The 19,647-nt window shown below is 41.4% G+C and overlaps 1 protein-coding gene across 1 annotated transcript; it reads left to right on the top strand.

The window, feature by feature from the left end:
• Positions 1–6,250: 6,250 nt before the first annotated feature.
• Positions 6,251–19,194, top strand: akt3b (v-akt murine thymoma viral oncogene homolog 3b). Its single transcript, XM_028411193.1, has 14 exons — positions 6,251–6,389; positions 9,521–10,008; positions 13,261–13,386; positions 13,478–13,589; positions 14,349–14,493; positions 14,592–14,723; positions 14,987–15,052; positions 15,237–15,305; positions 15,638–15,760; positions 15,882–16,010; positions 16,755–16,969; positions 17,557–17,644; positions 18,358–18,460; positions 18,660–19,194. The coding sequence occupies exons 2-14, from the start codon at positions 9,963–9,965 to the stop codon at positions 18,743–18,745; spliced, it is 1,440 nt and encodes a 479-aa protein (XP_028266994.1). The 5' UTR covers positions 6,251–6,389; positions 9,521–9,962; the 3' UTR covers positions 18,746–19,194.
• The last annotated feature ends 453 nt before the right edge of the window (positions 19,195–19,647 follow it).

The following is a 19,647-nucleotide window of genomic DNA, read 5'->3' as shown; positions in this document are numbered from 1 at the left end:
TTCCACTTCATAGAAGATCTGAAAACACCAGCAGGCAGAGAACATACGTCTGGATGGAGGTTATTGTAGGTGTATTTTAAAATACTTTAACATAAGAGAGTCTGTATTTAATTAATTCTTAACTAATGCTTCAATTAGTGCAGGAAGTTACAAAAGAAAGAACTACAAAGATCACATTTCATCAGTCAAGGATCAATAAATCACAATTACACAATTACTTGAAATAATATTTAGTCACCACGGTTGGAAGATGGATGGATATTTAGTCACCTTAGCTGGGATGTGGCCATTGATAATTAAGTATAAAATGCACGTGGTCAGGTGTGAACAAAAATTCCAGTGTTATCAATGTGTCACTGTGTGATCACAACATTTATTGTAATTAGTTAAAGTTTGTGTAGTTTGTTGTTGGTGGTGTGGAACTCAATCAATGTGGATACTGTTCTGATCACCAGGTAAGATCATACCCAACCTGGTAAATCAAAATGATTATTATAATAAATATTTAACAAGGAGCTTAATTAGGTAAAAATAAAAAATAAAATTAGGCAGGAAGTGTTTTTACATTTTGAGCCAGACAGTCAACTAAAGCTCTGCTTAAATTTTAAACTTTGAAACTCAACACGCACACTGACCATGTTTCCAGGAAGTTTTTTCTCACTGAAAGGCTCAGTGTTCAATGTTCTCAGCGTTCAGAAGAACCTGTTCCCGAAGAGGAAGGCACAGATGCATTCTTTAGAGGGACCACACTGTGACATGTGTGCTTTTATATAATCCTTTTCACGAAGGGATAAAAAGAAGGGCTTAAGTGTATATTTAGAGGTACTTAACAAGTTATTTACCTCAATGACCCAACTGTGTAGTTGATGCTTTACTCTTTTCAAAAATGTCACAGTGCTCAGAGCTGTCAGAGCTGTCAGAGCTGTGCTCACAAACAGGAACTAGAAACATATAACTGTGTATCTACGTACATTTTTGTGTTGCTTGGTGTATGTAAGTATGTATTTACTGTATTTATTCTCACTGTGAAAATAAATACAGCTGCTGGCAACCTGAAGTTAATCTTAATTTCTTCTTAACATTTCACAATGCAAGTGGTTCATGTGTAAGTTCAGTAAAAATAGCCACGGTAACAGAGTTCAAATCAAAGTTCTGATGTGTGCTAACATGAGCTTGTAATTAAATGAATGACTTGTTTTTGGCAGTGCACTTCCTCCTTCGACGACATTCCTCCTAGAGTTATTGTATCTTTATGAGGAAGTGTCTTCCTCATAAACTCTCTTTCCTGGCTGCCACTTGATTTATTTCATAAAACATAGAAACAGAAAAGAAATTCCTTTATAAAATGTGTCTTAATATCAAAAAAAGTGTGATTGAATGATTCTGGGCACCATCTGTGGTACAAGAAAGGCCAGCTGCTTCAATGAGTGGATGTTCCTCTACAACAGCCACAGTGTCACAGAACAGATTCTTCTTGTCTGCACAGGTGTCTGGATCTTTTCTGTCCCGTCACCACACGGCCTCCACCTCCTCCCCTCCTGTGATCAGGTAGTCTGTCAGACTGGTTACGTGTCACTGCAAAACTCAAGCTGTTCATCACGTCTCACCATGAACACTTAACCTCTGTGTTCACAGTCTCTGTGACCCCAGTTACTCAGCAGCTTACACATGTACATAGTTTGCAGAAACGTATTGTGTCATCAAATCCCCGGGACTGCACAATGGAAGCTGACATTGTCTGATAGGACAACATATATTATCCATGCAGTGCACTGGTTTCAAAACCTCTCACGCTGTTCCTCCTGCTTCTATGTTAGTTTCCATCATTGTTGTCAAAGTTTCTCGCTGTGTGCTTTTACCAGGGTTTACCTCCTAATTGGTAAGTGAACAGTTACCTCTGTTGTAAACCTTTGTCATCCTGTTCCTTAGATTAGATTACATTCAACTGAAAGAGTGAGTACAAACACCAAGGCCTGTTTCCCCTGTAACAGAAAAAGTTTCTGTATTTTATCAACTTTAATTTTTACATTAACTATGATGATGGTGATGGTGATCATTTTTCTTTCTCGTTTCCTTTTTGAAATAATTATATTGTTTGGATTTATAATCTGAGTGACCTGGGTGGGATGGGTTGGACTTTTTCTGTATAATTGTAACATCACAATTCAAATCTAAAAATCAATCACTTCCTCTAAACACAAACTCAGCCATTTACAGTATGTAAATAAGAAGCTGATGTTTGTGATGTCCCAGCCGCTCTATGGTTGACTTGTCTCAGACATGCAAGGAACTGGCTCGTACGCTTTTCTCTCTTCCACATGATCAGTGTTAATGATCAGTACGGCATTTACCTGAATATCATGAAACCAGTTCTGCAGCATGTGAGGGGAAAAAAACCCCAGGAAAATGAACCTTTCTTCCTGCTGTGGTTCACACTGTGCCAACAAAGATTTTTCTTAGCAGCAGTTTTACACCCGTCCTTCATGATGTGCAGTGACAGCCTTTGGCCTCAACCAATTGATTTTGTATTGTGCACAATGATCAACATTCTGAATCAGTCATTTTAACGACTGCCCAATCTTGTGCTCATATATTGCTACTGTGCTTCTTTAATTACAAGCAAAGCCAAAAGCAAGAAGACAGAGGAGTCCATTTTTGGTCATCTCTGATAACTTCCATGTTTAATGTTAATGTTGCACATCCAAATTCACTTTTTTTTGCACAGGTTATACTCATCAATCAGTACACAGAACCAGTTGGATTTATACTTCATGAATCACATTTCTTCCCTAATATTAGCTCAAGAATAATAAAGACTTACTGTCATACATGTTTCTGACCTGATGGTTAATTTATATAACAGCTATTATAAATGCTTGTTTATCATCTGTGTGATCAGTATGATGGTGTATTTAAAACTTGATTTAATCCTTCCTTTGATACCTTTTCCAAGAGTAAACACAGAGCGTCAATGAGGGAAAAGATGAGACTGCAGTCCGAAGTGCTCCTGGTAGGCTGTCTGAGGGGGGCGCTGTTTAAACCCCTCAGCCTTGTGATGGAGGACTCTCAGAGCTCTCAGTGTGCTGATGTCAAAACTTGGCTGGTAGTTTTCACATGGATGGTTTGGAGACTGCAGAGACTGGTGGAGGGACTGAGAGCTGAAACCTGGAATGTTGTGGCTGGAATATAGTTGGAGAAGAATGAATGATCACTATTAGAGTTGAACAACAGTATTGAAAAATGTATTACTGTCACTGCTTCATGCCACCGAAGAAGGAAATCACAGATTTGGCTGCTCCAAATATCTAAGGATATTTCTAGTATAATGGGCACAATATATATATTTACCTCCAGTCCTTGGAATGAAAAGTATGGACTCGAGCCAGCTGTCCTGGATATAATCCATGCACATCCTTCCCCAGGCGAGATGCTCTATATAGAAAAATAATAATTTAGTTATAGTTAAAAGTGTTTAAGTTAAGATTCTAGCAAACAGTGAATTAAATTAATACACTTCTTGTTTTGGTGTTTTTCTTGATATTATTCTTATTCTTGATATTATTCTGCTTCTAATGTACTTGTATGATTTAGTGGTAGTTTTTATTCAGGTGAGGTTTTTACAGGGAACAGAGTATTTCTACATTACTACATTATACACTTCTAAAACGTTCTCTCTCCAGGTTCAGTGCACTCACTTTGACGTCTCATCAGGCTCTTTAGAGTCCTGTGACTCTCTGAACTCATGCAGTCTCAGAGCAACACCAGATCCTGCCATCACTGACCCAACAACCACAGCCAAGTCGAGTCCAGACTGAGAGCCCAGCAGCTGAAGAGCTTCCTGAGGATGTACACAGATGAATTGTACATGTTATCGTATAGAAAATGACTTTATTTAGCCTCTAGGACAAATATTTCAGTTCAAAATCTTTAGTAGTGTACACAATAACAGTGTACAGTGTAATGTTGTACACCCTCACTTTGGTGTGTAATGAGCATCGTGGTTACACTTCACCATGGAAACTAAGACATACTATAATACTGCAAGAGCTGCAGGAAGATATATTAGAAACAAACAGGAATGAAAGTGTTATCAGAGGCAATTTTGACTTTAAATGACGACTGCAGCGGTCTTACCTGCAGCTGAGAGATGTCCTAACAGCAGAATGGTCAGGTTCTTGTAACTTGACACTCAGGTGTAGGCAACATGATTCTCTCCTCTCTTCTGGGCACACACAGCTATGGTTACTGTAAGTCTCGCTGGATGTGTCACAGTCTCTCTTGTAGAGGAGAAATATAAGAATTTGGAGCAATGTGCAGCCATTGCTGGAGCATACTCTCTTTTGTGTTAGCAATTGAATGTATTTTTGTTCCTCATGTTATATACACCCACAGTACTTTCTGAACTCATGATTATCCCTCTAGCACCACCCTCGGGCCAGGTCTTATGATGTTAGTAAAACTATGGACATATAGAATCATTATTTTGTTTTGTCCATCTCAACTTTTATCACAACCTTCTAGGATGGCTAGGAGATATTTGATCATCGTACGAAGTGAATATTATTCTGGTATCAGGTGTAATAGGAGAATTTCACAGATTAACAAGCTCCCGTTTTACATGTCAAGTAATGTTGCAGCTCTCAACAATATGATCAGACTGTCACGTCATAATTTCATAGCTGACCCTGGCAGGAGACTCAGACTGAATTGTTATTTCACAGACTGTAATTGATTAATGCAAAACAGCAGCAGCATCACTCCCACTGCCAGACTGGGACCAGGATCCTCAAACAAAGCATCTATTCACAGAGAGGCTGGGTAGGAAGGGGGGGCGGGGAGGTCGTGGGGGTTGCTATATATTTGGGTAATCTTAAATAAATGAATAACCATACAGAGTGAGAATATACCTGAGAATATGTATTGTCTGTTGTGTAAAATACATTTGTAGACTCAAATAGAGCAGGCCCGATATCTGAAGTGAATGTGAACACATAAATCCAGAGCACACTGACAGACAGAGAGAGAGAGAGAGACTGAGAGAGCAAGCAAGAGAGAGAGAGAGAGAGAGAGAGACTGAGAGAGCAAGCAAGAGAGAGAGAGAGAGAGACTGAGAGAGCAAGCAAGAGAGAGAGAGAGAGAGAGAGAGAGAGAGAGAGACAACAAAAGCTGGGGACCAACAAAAGCCCTGGATGCCATGAGGAGACAGATGCTGCATTCAGGGGTTCTCTGTAAAGTCTTTATTTTCCAAAAGTAACATTTCAGAAATGTTTCAGAAAGGAGGAATATAAAAACAAACTCCACCTAAGGTTATGTACAAAAACTTTAACAGACATGAAGCAAAATGATGTGGGAACTAGACCACCTGGCCCCCTTTTTTGAGATACTTACTTAATTTCTTAAAAAAGGTGCAATTAAATTTGTGATTTGTCTTTCTTTAGCTTTGGAAAGTCTGCACAAATGATTTCTCGCACATACTTGGTGCTTGTATAAGACACCTACTGATTTCTCATTTATAACATTTAGGCTAGGTGTTAAGAAAAGGGGACCCAACAGTTCAGCCTTGGGGAGGTCTGCCTTGGTTTGTATAAACTCAGATGTGCAATTTCAATTTTAAAACAAAATACTGCCTGTCCTTTGAATACAACCAAAAGCATTTTAGCAATAGCCGATGGTATTGATGGTGATATATCCAGCAAATAGATCCAATCATTCTAAAGCAGGCTTGAAATCACTCAAAAATCTTTTGAATGCCATGTACTTTAATTCAATCATTCAAAATATTAACAGAAGGATTCTCGTTTCACACGATCTCTATTTTCCCCACAATTTCCCCACATTGGTTTTAGGGACACAAATCAGGTGCTTTTCAGGTGCACGGGATGGACTCATCCTGGGTACTTGTAAAAATCCAGGCTAGTACTCTGGACATGACCACAGTGTTCTCGCTTTTAGCTCTAAATTAAAAGACGGGGACAAAGTGCCCCACATTCCCTGTTTCGGTCACATTTGCCAGCTGGTTGGGTCACTCGTATGAATTTCCGACAGCCCCTGAAGGCAGCAGGAGTCCTCCCAGTCAGATCTGGATGAACGTGACGTGCCGACTCGGAGCCGAGCGAGGTTTCCTGGCGGAGCTGCGGAGGGAGCGATAACCAAGCGGGTCTGTCTGTCTGTCCAAGTGTCTGTCTGCCACCGCAGTCTCTTGTCTGTCTGGGGCACAAAACCCGTTCTTGACGGCTTCCACGGTCTGGACACGGAATCCACGGCTATGGATCCATTGCTGTCCTCCTCCTGTTTTTGCCGCTGAGGGACGTTACTCCGTTAGATGCTCCGGTGCCCATAGAAGAGGGAAGGAGGAGGAGGGGCATCCCTGATCATTCTTCGACTGCCAGGTGAAATAATCTGATTAATGCGCTATAACGTGTTGGTGCTTGAAGTGGGAATTATTTGGATGAATATGGAGAGGAGGAAGGAGGCAGGGGGCGGAGGGTGGGGGTCGTTGTTTTGGGAGCAGAGGCAGCGGGGCTGTCTCCAGCCCGGGGCGGGTGGGAGCGGAGGTTAGCATGCTAACTAGCTGCCGCTAGCGGACTGTTACTGCTGCGTCGTCATTCGCCAGTCTGGGAGGGATGCGGCGTCGGGATGCTGCTGCTGCTGCTGCAGAAGCGAGGGGAGGGCTTGTAATGGTAATGGTACCGTTCGTCTGGTTTCGGCCCATCTTCGTGATGAATGACACTTTCTCCCCCATCCGTTCAAAAACACAGTGTCTCGTCTCCTACCGAGATAAATAAATAAAAGCACAAATGATGAACCGCAGACTGTTTCATCACAGAGGTGACAGTAACATCACGTCAAATGGTCCCACCAAGCGATATGACTGTCAGCTAGTCAGCTGCGGTGCTAGCCAGCCTTCCAGCCAGGCGGCCAACTAGCTAGCCGGCTAACATTAGCACTAGCATCACCCCCACCCCCCCAGCTAGCATCCCTGGCTAGCCCGCATCCTCCAACCGAGCCATCACAGGCCAGCCTGGCCTACACACCCGTCTTCCCCAAACTACCGTTAAACGCCAGCAATTTCATCCCCACTAATCTAAACTAATCTACCCAAGAGTCATTGCCAGACATTTATTCGAGTGTCGCCCATTAAAATATAATGGAGCACGCCAAGCGGATGTTGTTATGTAACAGATAATGACACCACACGCCCTTGAAACAAAAGCTGTTGTTTCAGTATTTGTTTGTTTAGTGAGCGGTGCAGGACCCAATCATGGACAATATATCTGAGACAGGGGGTGTCTGTTGTACCGAGAGCCGCAACCAGCGCACCGGCTTCTGAAATATACAACGGCTGCTCCTGTCAGCCATTGTTTTTGTTGTCATTGGAGAGCTCACATTTGTTTTCCAGCCCTGGATCTTCCCATTGCTGGTGTGTGAGCTATGCATTGATAGAACATGGACAGTCTGTCACCAGAATATGTTTTAACACCTTGAGCTGAAGCATCAAACTATTAACTGCATTTCAATCTATTTACTGCATCTTTTCGTCATATGTGGCCTAATAAAGTGAATGGGAATATAATATTATTGTAATATTAGTAGGGTTGGGAGGTACAGGTCTCATCCCTTCTCCGGTGTGTGATCCATTACAATGGCAATTGTTTATTAGTAATCACTGTTTCTGTAATACTGACCAGAAGAAAACACCTCGGATGTTATTATTTATATTTTGTATTGTACATTTTGAAATCAGATGCAGATCAATGTGATTTTTGTAAGTAACAAAAATACTTTAGAAAAACATTGTAGTCTCTCTGTATTGGTCATAAAGGTATCATTGTTATCATGATGATCTCATCTGAACGTGTTATTGTCTCATGCTTGTGCCTTCAAGATTTCTGTGCATTCTAAAACCTGGATAATTAGTTTGTCCACAAACACACCAATGCCTTGAACATGTCTTTGTTTCTTATTCATGTGACGTTTGTAAAATATCGAAATTGCAAATATCTTTCTGGTAATGTGTCATTTTAACCTCTGTGCTATGTTATTCGAGGTGATGCAGACGTTTCAGTGTCTTCATGCATTCCCACATTGACACTATAATGTTGAGATCAGGGTTTTTTGGGGACCTGACCATCATCTGTTGCAGGACTCCTTTTTCTCCTTGTCCATGAAGACAGTTCCTTATGACCCCATTTGTCCCATTTGTTGTGGTATTATAGAGTGAATTAATTAGAGTCAGGTGAGGGTGTTTTATCGTGGATGAAAGTGTGGAGTGCACAAATATTTGTTCCACACACACACAGTATTCTTTAAAAGTGAACTTATCACTTGAAGAGACCACTGTTACCATGGAGATTTTAAGTGATCTGAAGTTTTGGGAAGAGATCAATAGCACAGACATCACTTCATGAAATGACATAGACCCTTCAGCAGGGAGTGTTAATGTTGGTTCAACCTGACTGAATGTGAGTCGAGGAGAGTTGGAGGTAGGGAAAAGAGAGCTGGTAATGGAAAAGGCAGGAGGGAAGATGGTATGAAGGAGAAGAAAGAGAGCGAGAGGGAGGGAAGTACCTAAATTCTGAGAGGAAGACAGATGAAATGAGGCAAGGAAAAGTGAGCCAGCAAAGCTCTGTGCTTACGTTTATTTTTAGCGGCACTGGTGTCCCTAAATAAAAAAAAATGTAGGTACACAGATAAAAACATAAAGAGTAAACTTTTAAAATTAAGGAAACAGCAGACCATTTTACAAAGCATTGTAACAATTCACTATGGATTCATCTCACAGACCATACACAACTGATTTTTTCATAGCACATTCGACACTTTACATCCCTGTAACTAAATGAAAGTCTATTATATAGAAAATTCCTACTGCTGACATAGACATAACATGCACCTGGAGGAGGAAGTAAGTGATGGAGAATGATTCATTGATGTATGAACAGGTAGTAAAAGGTGAAGCAAAATCTACTGGTGAAAGGCTGATGAAACGAATAAAGGAAGAGTGGGTTTATGAGGAAAGGCGGAAACAAAGGAAAGAGAGATGTGGGGGAAATGAGAATGTGAAGGATGGTGCAAAAGGAAGGAAAGAAGGAAGAAAAGTGAGAGGCAGTGGAATTCTGTGAGGGAGAATGAAACAAGAAGGGAAAGATGGTGGGTGTGAATGGATGGTGAAAAGAAGAAGAAGGAAGAAAGGAAGGACAAGAGGTGGTAAAAGTGAAAGAAATAAGTGAGATGGTGAATATAATGAGAACCTGAAGAGAAGGAAGTAAGGGAAGGTAGGCAGGTAAAACACAAGTACAGAAAACAGGGAATATAGTGATGATGTTTGAGAAGGGAGGCAACACACGGAACAAGGAAAGGGCAAAGGATAGAAGGAGTTAAGGAGGCAGGAAATGTGCTAGGGCTCTGAACAATGAGTGGTTGCCTACTGTGTTTGCTGTGTGAAGGAAACTATCCACTGATCTGCTCTGTGTGTTTTTTTTCTCCCCTCTCTCCTTTCTCTGCCTCTGCTTCCTTCCAGACTGACTCACGACTGGAGTGCCTGAACACAGGAGACGAAGACGTTTAGTAGTGCGGTAAACTGTAAAACAGAGAGTGAGAAGGAAGGAGGGAGAGGAAAAAGGCAGGGGAAACGAGGTGAAGGACGTTTGGAGTATCAGGAGGAGACAGACGACAGCAAGAGAAAGTCAGGTTGGGCTGGCAGGGTGAGAGGAGGAAAGAGAAAGTGATAGCAAGGAAGAGAGACAGAAAGACATTAGAGGCTCATACAGCTCATCAGGGAGCAGGTGGAAAATATAAGGTCAGGTAAGCGTGGGTGCAAGTAGGAGGGCAAGCCGTCAGACGGACAGCTGACTGAGCTTTAGACAAACCCACTGTCCCACTACGCCTCTGGTACTACTACTGTCCCTCTTCGGTCACCACACTGGGAGAACTGGGAGAACAAGTGACGAGGAGAAGCCACCATGAGCGACCAGAACGTCGTCAAGGAAGGCTGGGTCCAGAAAAGAGGTGAGATTTTTTTTTATCTTTTAAGAATAAGTCTGGGTTTGTTCTGCATTTTCCTCATTCCTGCATACACCATCATACAGCCTCCAATACTTGCTGGAGCACCAAATGTTGACTGCTCAGCCATTAAAAGTAGTCCCCAGCAAATCCTTTTTGATAGGAACCAATGAGCATGAAGCTATTCAAATGCAAAGGTTTTTAATTTGCAAATCTTTTAAGACAGCACAATCCAAACATTTAAAGTCAGTGACTTACCAAGTGATCAACAAATTGTGCAGCACCACACCTAGTACCTTATCTTTCTGAGGAGACTGAAGATGCTTCACGTGTCAAATTTGCTAAAATGTCCAACAGTTTAGCAGACACCTCAATCGTGTCTAGTTTGTCTTGACTTCCTCAGATGAGGGTGTGGTGGTCATTGCCTGACAGAACAGAAACCACTGAACAGAAGCCAGACTTTGACAATCATTTCTCCTTTTTTCTAAAAACAGCTGGGTTTAAGCAGAGTTGGTATGTTGTGATTCTTGGGTGTCTGAGTTGTATTTATCCTGGCTTGTGTGCAGCTTTAAGTTTGTCCCTACACAGGACACTGTCCAATGTTTTGGTTGCTGCTTTGATTCTAAGTACCGGTACCAATTTTAGTTTTATGTAACTGGATTACTTGATGTAGTGTTCACGTGTTTGCTTGAAGACGGCTCAAGACTGCTTTGATGCAGTGCGTTGGGGCAATGGTGTCTATAACATGTTAGCATGAAAGTATGAGGTGGATTTCTACTTTATATGCAGCATATTTATTGCCAAACTGGTATAAATAATATGTGGTATGGAACTGAAATACAGCAGTGTAAATTGGTTTCTTTAAATAATAGAAAGGATCAAATAAGAAAGTCCAAAACCATTAACCTGACTTTAGGCATTTGGGGTATTGTGAGATTAACTATGATAATATTTAAAATGACAGGCTGGAGGTGACAAGTTGCTATTCCACATATGGAAAAAGCTTTGGTAATTTGGTAATTTAGTTGGTGTAGGAGGTTGTACACACATTGTACACAGAAACGTATTGTCCAAAGTTACCTGATGTAGTTGCCTGTTCCAGTTGCACTGAAGCATCTCCACAGCATATTACTGCCACCACCGTGTTTGACTGTGGAGACAATGTTGTTTGGGTTACATTTTCCCAAACAAAGGCAGCATCGCTGGCGAAAGAGCTCTAGTTTTCAGTCTGGCTTGGAGGTGTCTTTTTTTGCACAGGTAGGGTTTTTTTGGTCTGCAGCTAGAGAGTCCATTCCTGTGCAGGACTCTAGTGACTGTCTGGTCTGACACTTCTATTCCATCCTTGGCGCAATTAATTCACATTTTGTCATGGTAGTTGTTCTAGTCTCTTTAGACCAATCTGTGATCAGTTTTCTTTCCCAAACCCGTTCAGTGTTTTAATTCCTACCTCTTGTTTTACATGGTTTGACTCTCACACCAGTTCTTGACTCTGGAAGTGCTTTGATAAACTTGTGTATCCCTTTCCTGCTTTGTAGTTCTTGAGTCTGAAATGATTGCTTTCACTTTTGCCCTGCAAAACATTACTTGTCATAATTACAACAAAAAGGTTTGTGAAGGAACATTCTATGGTATAAAATGTGTTTGGAAATGTTCTGTTGAACTTTTGTGCTCTAGAAAGAGGAAATGTTTAATAAAGAATAACATTTTCATCAAGGGGGTTATTAATTTGGTCTCCAGCTTAATTCACACACAGTTTGTGCTTCTTGAAAACACCAGCTCTAGTCACAAAAGATGTGTTTTTATTCAACTGAGTGTAGACAAGTACTGAGCCACTCTGCCAGTTTGATGAACAGCACCTCCAAACAATGGTTGTTTACCTGCCAGACAGCAAGCGGAGAAGGCAAGCTTTGCAGGGCTGCAGCCCACTAGACTGGTGTGTTTTATTTCCCACACTGGTTGTGTGTGTGTGTGTATTTGTGTTTGCTGGAGGTGTGTTTGTCTGGTCTGAACACAGGGCTGTTGGCTGGCAGGCAGGAGGAAGTTTCTCTGTGGCATTATGAGCATACAGAGGATGACCTAACGCTGTGGTTCCTTCCTCTCTGGCCCCCACAAGTCCCTGAATTGTTTATTGCACCTCTGTGTGCTCGTATAATTGAATCTCAATGCTGTCTGAGAGAAACGGCTCTTGCAACATGTCTGTGACATTTTGAAATCAAATCCTAAAAGTTTATAACCAGGACCTCAGGAGTTTTTAACCTAAATGAGTCATCTGCTTTGTAATGTGAGTGTTTTCAGCATATATAATGGCAGTAGTAGCTAACACCTAGATAAACTCAGTGACTGACCAGCTGCCGTCAGTGCTGAGCTAAGCTCAATTTATGATTCAGATTGTTAACTTTTACTATTGTAAACTGTGCTCGGTTTTGTGCTGTTAGTGAAATACAGGCATCTCCCTCTACTGTGTTTTCGGGAGAGCTGGTCTCAGCTGTCACTTGCTAGGACCCTGGTTGCTCGTCTATCACAGAGATAGAATGTTACCAGTTTAACCCAAAAGGCTGTTTTCTTTGGTCTGTTGGAGGTCCAGGAAGGCCAGGATTAGTTGCCGTTGTCAACCAGCTGTCCCAGTTACTGTTCTACTCACATTCTGGCCACAGTTTTCTTTCAGAGGTAGTTGTCTTGCTGACCGTTTGACTTCTGCGCTCAAGGCTTTGTCGGTCTCATCACACTGTTGTTCTGAGGTGCTGTGATTCATCACAACAGTTTCATCAGAGTTTGATAAATGGTTGAGCAGTTCAGTTGTTGATCATTGATATAGATGAAGTTTAGGAGCCTTGTTTTTTTGTGACCTCTGGTGCTTATATGACTCTGTAGGATGTCAGCATTTCTCCAGGACGTCCCCATGTAATCCAACATTTGTAATCATGTCACAATTGATGAGTCAGAGCAGCAGGGAATCAACACTTGGCTGCTGAAAAAGCACTGCTCATACAGCATTTCTCATCAAACTAATTCTTGAGAGAGAAGGCATACATATCATCTTATAAACCAAGGCAAAAATAATGAATAAAACTTTATAGTATAGAATATATAATAGTCTGTACGTCTAAATTAATTTGATTTCACAACAGCATTAATAATTACCGAGGTTAGGTGAACTGAGGTTTACAGACATTAGCATATGGTCTTCCCCTGTTCAGTGTTTCATCTCTGGTTTAACTTGAGTGTAGCAGGACGTAACCTCGGTGTCACTTCTTACAGGTGAGTACATCAAGAACTGGCGGCCGCGCTACTTTCTGCTGAAGACGGACGGCTCTTTCATCGGCTACAAGGACAAACCACAAGACTCTGACTTGGCCTACCCGCTCAACAACTTTTCTGTAGCAAGTAAGATACGAGCAGATCATCACACGTTTCAAATAATCCACTACAAACACATGTATGACTGCAACAATACAACTCTCTGTGTGACTTCAAGAATGTCAGTTGATGAAGACGGAGAGGCCCAAGCCAAACACCTTCATCATCCGCTGTCTACAATGGACCACCGTCATCGAGAGGACTTTTCATGTTGACACTCCTGATGAGAGGTCAGCCATGTTTTTCGACTTACTTTCCCTACATCTATAAGAATGAGTGTGGGTGGTTTTGAGTTTGATGGAAAGGGTACATTTAGCACAGTAGGGAAAAAAGATAATGAAGAGAAAAGTACTCTGAGGTACTCTTTTTAATTTTAAAAAGGGAATATTAAAAAGTTACGTTCTCTTCACTGGACACAAATGAAGTCAGTCAACGCAGTGAGAAGAAAGACAGGAAACAGGGGTGTGGGTCTAAGGCTGGATGCCAGATTTAAAGGGTTTCGTTCCAAAACACAGTATTTTATATACATTACAGTTGTATACATTACATCTCATGCTACAGATGTGTTGGCATGTGCACTGCAATAATAAACACCAGGAATCTAAATGTGTAACTGGACTCTTGAGTGTATGAAAACAGCAAACCTGCAGTAGCTCAACATGTCATAGTTACGTAGTTTGTCTGAAATTTGGAAGACCAGTTAATCTAGCTAATCTGAAGATTTATGGCTGAACTAAAGCTGAAACCACAGTTGCAGACATACTTTAAGAGGAACTACAGCTAAGTCTGCATCTATTTCCTCACCTATGGTTCTAAACTTTGGAAGAACGACTGATTGTGGTCAACTGGGTGAAGGTCCTGAGGCCAATTTGGTGGATGGACTTTATTGATGGGGATCCCTCAGCAGAAGCTAGAAGATGTCACTACCATGATCCTTGAGAGTAGACATTGTTTGCTGGTATTTTAACCCGTTACCTGATGTTCTGCAGGGATGAGTGGGCCGAGGCCATCCAAATGGTAGCAGAGTCACTGGCCAAGCAGGAAGAGGAAGGCATCCTGTGCAGCCCCACCTCCCAGATTGAGAATGTCAACGAGGAGGAGATGGACACTTCCATTAGCCATTACAAACGAAAGGTATACAGCAAATCATCCCTATAAAAAGCAGACTTAATATGTTGCAGATGTTAAAGAGGTGAAACATTTCCTCATGCTTCTTTCCTGCATTTTTGCAGACAATGAATGACTTTGACTATCTGAAGCTTCTGGGCAAAGGCACTTTTGGGAAAGTCATTCTAGTGAGGGAGAAGGCAAGCGGAACCTACTACGCCATGAAGATACTCAAGAAAGAAGTCATTATAGCCAAGGTCCTCTTCTTAATTATCAGCCTTCATTGCTGTTTTTTTGTAGATTGGGTTCAGTAACACAAAGGATCTAGTAAAGGATCTCGTTTGACTTTGTGACTGTTTTGCTTTGTTTGCACATTAACATTGATGAAGAATATTTATATCAAGTTTTTTTTTAATTTTTGATTTCAGCTAGATTTTTGTATATTATGTCCCTACTTTTTGTCAGATGAGCTTGTTTTGTTTGTTGACTAATTGCTCCTCTTTAATCTTCTTCTTTACAGGATGAAGTCGCTCACACGCTCACAGAAAGTAGGGTATTAAAAAACACTCGGCATCCATTCCTAACTGTAAGTATGACTGTAGATTGCATGAAACATTACAATAGATTTTACATTTTTGCTGCCATCTTCAATTGAAAGACTTCTTGAAGAAGTGTCATTTAAAGATTACAGTTGGAAGGATGTACTGAATTTGGACCACAAAGCTTCTGTCTTGTGTCTTAGTTTTAAAAAAATCTGTATTGTTTTGCAGTCTCTGAAGTACTCGTTCCAGACTAAGGATCGACTGTGCTTTGTAATGGAGTATGTCAATGGAGGAGAGGTAAGAGGTCATTCAGATACTTAAACAGTGTTTTGATGCTGAATGCTGTTTTTTCTTCCTACATAAGTTATTTCAAGAAATACTGAAGAATGTTGCTCAACGGCAACAAACAGCTTTAATGAAGAGCAGTGATCTCCTTCTCTTACATTAGAATGGAACATCTGCTTTGCCTTACTGATTAAGTCTGGCTTAATGATCTGGTATGGCTGTAACTGTGTCATTTGAAATCATTTTCTATGGCCTCTCCAGGATATGTTTTGCTGTCAGTTTATTATACCGTTATTATAGAAGCATCCCTGAATCTAATGAAGTGCTATTTTTATTCTTGGCAGTTGTTTTTCCACTTGTCAAGAGAAAGAGTGTTTTCGGAGGACCGTACCCGTTTCTATGGTGCTGAGATCGTCTCTGCACTAGACTACCTACATTCTGCTAAAATCGTCTACCGTGATCTGAAGGTAAACTGCACCTCATCTGGATGAAGTTTGCTCTTTTAGTGTGACAAAGTCAACATACAGAAACACATGTAGGATTTTATTCAAGGGTTTTTCAACAGCTCTCCTCTTTCCTCCTCCTCAGCTGGAAAACCTAATGTTGGACAAAGATGGCCACATCAAAATCACAGACTTTGGCCTCTGCAAAGAAGGCATCACTGACACTGCCACCATGAAGACCTTCTGTGGAACACCGGAGTATCTGGCTCCTGAGGTCATTATTATGACTTACAGCTGACTTAATGCAGGGGGTGGGGGGTGTTGGTAAAGGTGGTCTGGCCTTAGGGCAATTTTTTTATTTGCTGCAGCAGTTCTATCAGAAGTGCTGTAACAGTCACTGTCACTGTAATTCTTGCCTGCCAATAGTTCCACTTGGAGCCAACCATCACTACCTCATAATGGGTCTTTTGCTAATTTTTAATCCAGCGAGAACAAGGCCACAATTCTTGACCAAAGTTTAGGCAGCCTTGGCTTGCTGTGCCCATTACAATTTCAAAGTGAAAATAAGGTAAAGGAAGTTGTCTGTCTAAACCCAAACTCTTGTGTGGTCATGTTTTTGTCCTGCAAATTGAAATCAGGAAAGAACCAGTGTTTTGGATCCTCTTTGTCTGTCTGTTTCTAAGCTCACATCAACCACCACATCCAATGTGGAAGTTCCTTTAGAGGTCGTTCCTCTACTGAAATGTTTTCTTTAGAGCAGAGCAGAATGTCAGTATCTGATCTCACTTCTTCTAATGTGGAGAACTTGAAAGTTATTTTTTCATAAAGAGGATACGAAAGAGGATATCAGACATGTTAGGGTCACAAACAGATGGACACGTCTGGGTTTCTTTCATTCCTAATTATTGTGATTATGGCCTCTTGGGTCACTAAATAGTGGAAAAGAGTTCATGCATAATAATTTGCTTCTGCACGAGGCATTTGAAGTTGATAAAATGTCTGTATTGTATATTATCAGGTGTTGGAGGACAATGACTATGGGCGGGCGGTGGACTGGTGGGGTTTGGGTGTTGTGACGTACGAGATGATGTGCGGCCGCTTGCCGTTCTACAACCAGGACCACGAGAAGCTGTTTGAGCTCATTCTCATGGAGGAGATCAAGTTTCCACGTACCTTGTCAGCAGATGCCAAGTCGCTGCTGTCAGGGCTGCTCATCAAGGACCCCAACAAACGGTAAGGTAACACCTGCACGTCATACCTCTGGTACCCCAGGATATAAGGTTATTTGAGTTATGTCACCATTCCTTCATTGGCCTCCAACTCATGAACATGGTTTACCTCCTGATTGCACTCCTGTTTACGCTTCTGTAATACACTGACTCACACTGAGACTGCATATTCCGAGTTTACGGCATCTGCTTTTCATAAATTCAGCATCCACCATGGCCTGTTTGCCTGTATGAACCGTGTTTCTTAATCACAGGACAAAAAATGATTCAAAAGTATCCATCCTGTAGTGTCCTCTACATCTCAAATATTCATCGCACTGTTTAGCTTCCATCTTAATGTTAAGTCGACAACAATAGCTAGCTGTTGATTTATCACTTTGATTATTCCTGAGGCATTTTTGTCTCTAACAAAGAATTTGGTGAAAGGAGGCTACTGCAGCTTCAGAGAGTGAACTCGTTCACCCTCATGAGTTATTTTGGGATCAGTAGCAGGTGGATATTCTAGTTCCATTGATGGAGACTTTGTAAGAGCGCTGTTTGATGTCTGACATCGACATCTTCTTCTTCTACTCCCTCTGTGTTGGTTGACAGACTGGGCGGCGGACCGGATGATGCTAAGGAGATCATGCGACACAGTTTCTTTGGCACAGTTGACTGGCAGGATGTCTACGACAAGAAGGTAGGAGCAGGATTTAGCTGCTTAGACGTCATCTCAACTTCAATGGCAATTATTCAAACAGTGTATTTGAGATATTCTGGTATCAGGGTTACCTCATTTTTCAAAGAAAGTCTGGCTTGTATATAAACTCCAAAATAGAACAGAAAAGAACAAAATACCTCATCTTTATCTCATTTTAACAACATAAAGCAGACCACGTATCACCAGACATGTTGTATTCTACACTCTCTAGACCTTTGTTCCTTCCATGGGTGAAGAGTGTGGTTCATTTGTTGTATTTTTTTTCTCAACTTGATTGTTTCAAGTAATAATAATAACAAAAGATGGTATACCTGCTGTCTGCAATATTTTCACAATTTAGAGGTGAAAGGCTACTGTGACTTCAAAAACCACATTTTTGGTTCTCCATCATCCATTACTTAGTACATACAAATTGTGGTAGCTACAAAGTATGCAGAGACACACAGACTTTCCTGTCTCCTGCAACTTCCTCATCCTCCTTAGCTGCTCTCAGGACCTGCTTCTTTCTGTGACTTCTGGGTTTGCCACGTCAACTGGCTCCTCAAAGTGTGGGGAAAAAAGTCTCTTTACTGTGAGACCATGTCAGATTGTCGCTGCTGTAAATGTAACAGACATGTTGAATATTATGCAACTAAGCAATCTTACATATGCTGCGTGCAGAAAACTCTCTTATTCACCTGCTTCCGTCCTAGTTGGTCCCACCCTTCCAGCCACAGGTCTCCTCAGAGACGGACACACGCTACTTCGATGAAGAGTTCACAGCACAGACCATCACCATCACTCCACCAGAAAAATGTAAGCACTTCTACAAATCTGTTTAGGAGGTTATTTTAAGAAAACCCTGCCCCCTCTGGCCTAAAGTAGAACTTCACTCATTTTGTACAAAGTGTTTGACTGACAGACAGGCCCACATGGCTGAAGCCAGCTTACTAAAGTGGCTAAGAATATCAGCTTGTTTACTTTAGCATGAACACATCTGTTTCTGTCCCTGCAGATGATGAAGATGGGATGGACGCAGCAGACAACGAGCGGAGGCCTCATTTTCCACAGTTCTCATACTCAGCCAGCGGGCGGGAGTGAGCGCTCTGACCAACCCAGCCAGTATCGCCCCATTCGTGGCCATTTTGAGGAAAACGCGTAGCCATTTTAGGAAAAAAAAATACCAGTCTCCCCTCTTTTTCTCCTTCTCTGCCTCCTTGCAGATCGAGAGAAGACTTTTTAGGGACTTTAAAGAGGTTTTTGCACAGTGGGATAGACTCCAGCTGGTCTCCCCACATTAAAAAAAATAAGTCTCCTTCATTTTCAGCGCTATTTACTGCAGAAGGCAATGTTTTTGTTATTTATTTTTTTTCTCTTTGTCAGTATTAAGTTGTCGACCCAGGTTTTGTTCCTCTCTTTTTTTGTTTGTTTGATGTTTCTGCCCTTTTTTGTCTTCTTTTTGACTTTTTGCACTTGGTTTGGAAGAGCCGTTTTAGGGAACAAAAAACCAAAAATGTTGCCTTACGTGTGCAGATGTTTCGTATCATACCGACAGGGTGTTTTTTTGTTTTGTTCTGGGAGAGAGGGCGGGTGGGTTTCGGGTTGTGAAGGGTCATTCATAGCTGAGAATAAGTGCATGGCTCGTGATTCACTCATAAGAAAAGAAAAGACAAAAAAAAACTCTTCCTTGTACATTTGCCATGGCAGCGCACATTTCCCAACCCCATGGCGATGAAATTTACAGTCTACAGGTGAAAAAAAAAAAAAACAGGCAGATGAGAATGGACGAGTCTGTATCATTCCTTTCATCTTTGCAGTGTGACTATTTTGCTCTCGTCTTTCTTTTTTTGTTTTTTTTTTCTTGTGCTTTACTTTTAAGTTCCTTTATTTCGAAACAGAAAACACTAAACTGCCAGTAACTGCACAGTTCACTCAGGCGCCACAGAGCACAACCGCGTTCAAACTCAGCTAACCGCTCCAGCTTTCCACAGCCGGCAGGGGAA

This window comes from Parambassis ranga, chromosome 1 (genome assembly GCF_900634625.1).
Source record: "Parambassis ranga chromosome 1, fParRan2.1, whole genome shotgun sequence".
NCBI lineage: Eukaryota > Metazoa > Chordata > Actinopteri > Ambassidae > Parambassis > Parambassis ranga.
Note: the sequence above shows the minus strand (reverse complement) of the source record. Positions and strands in the feature narration are given on the sequence as shown.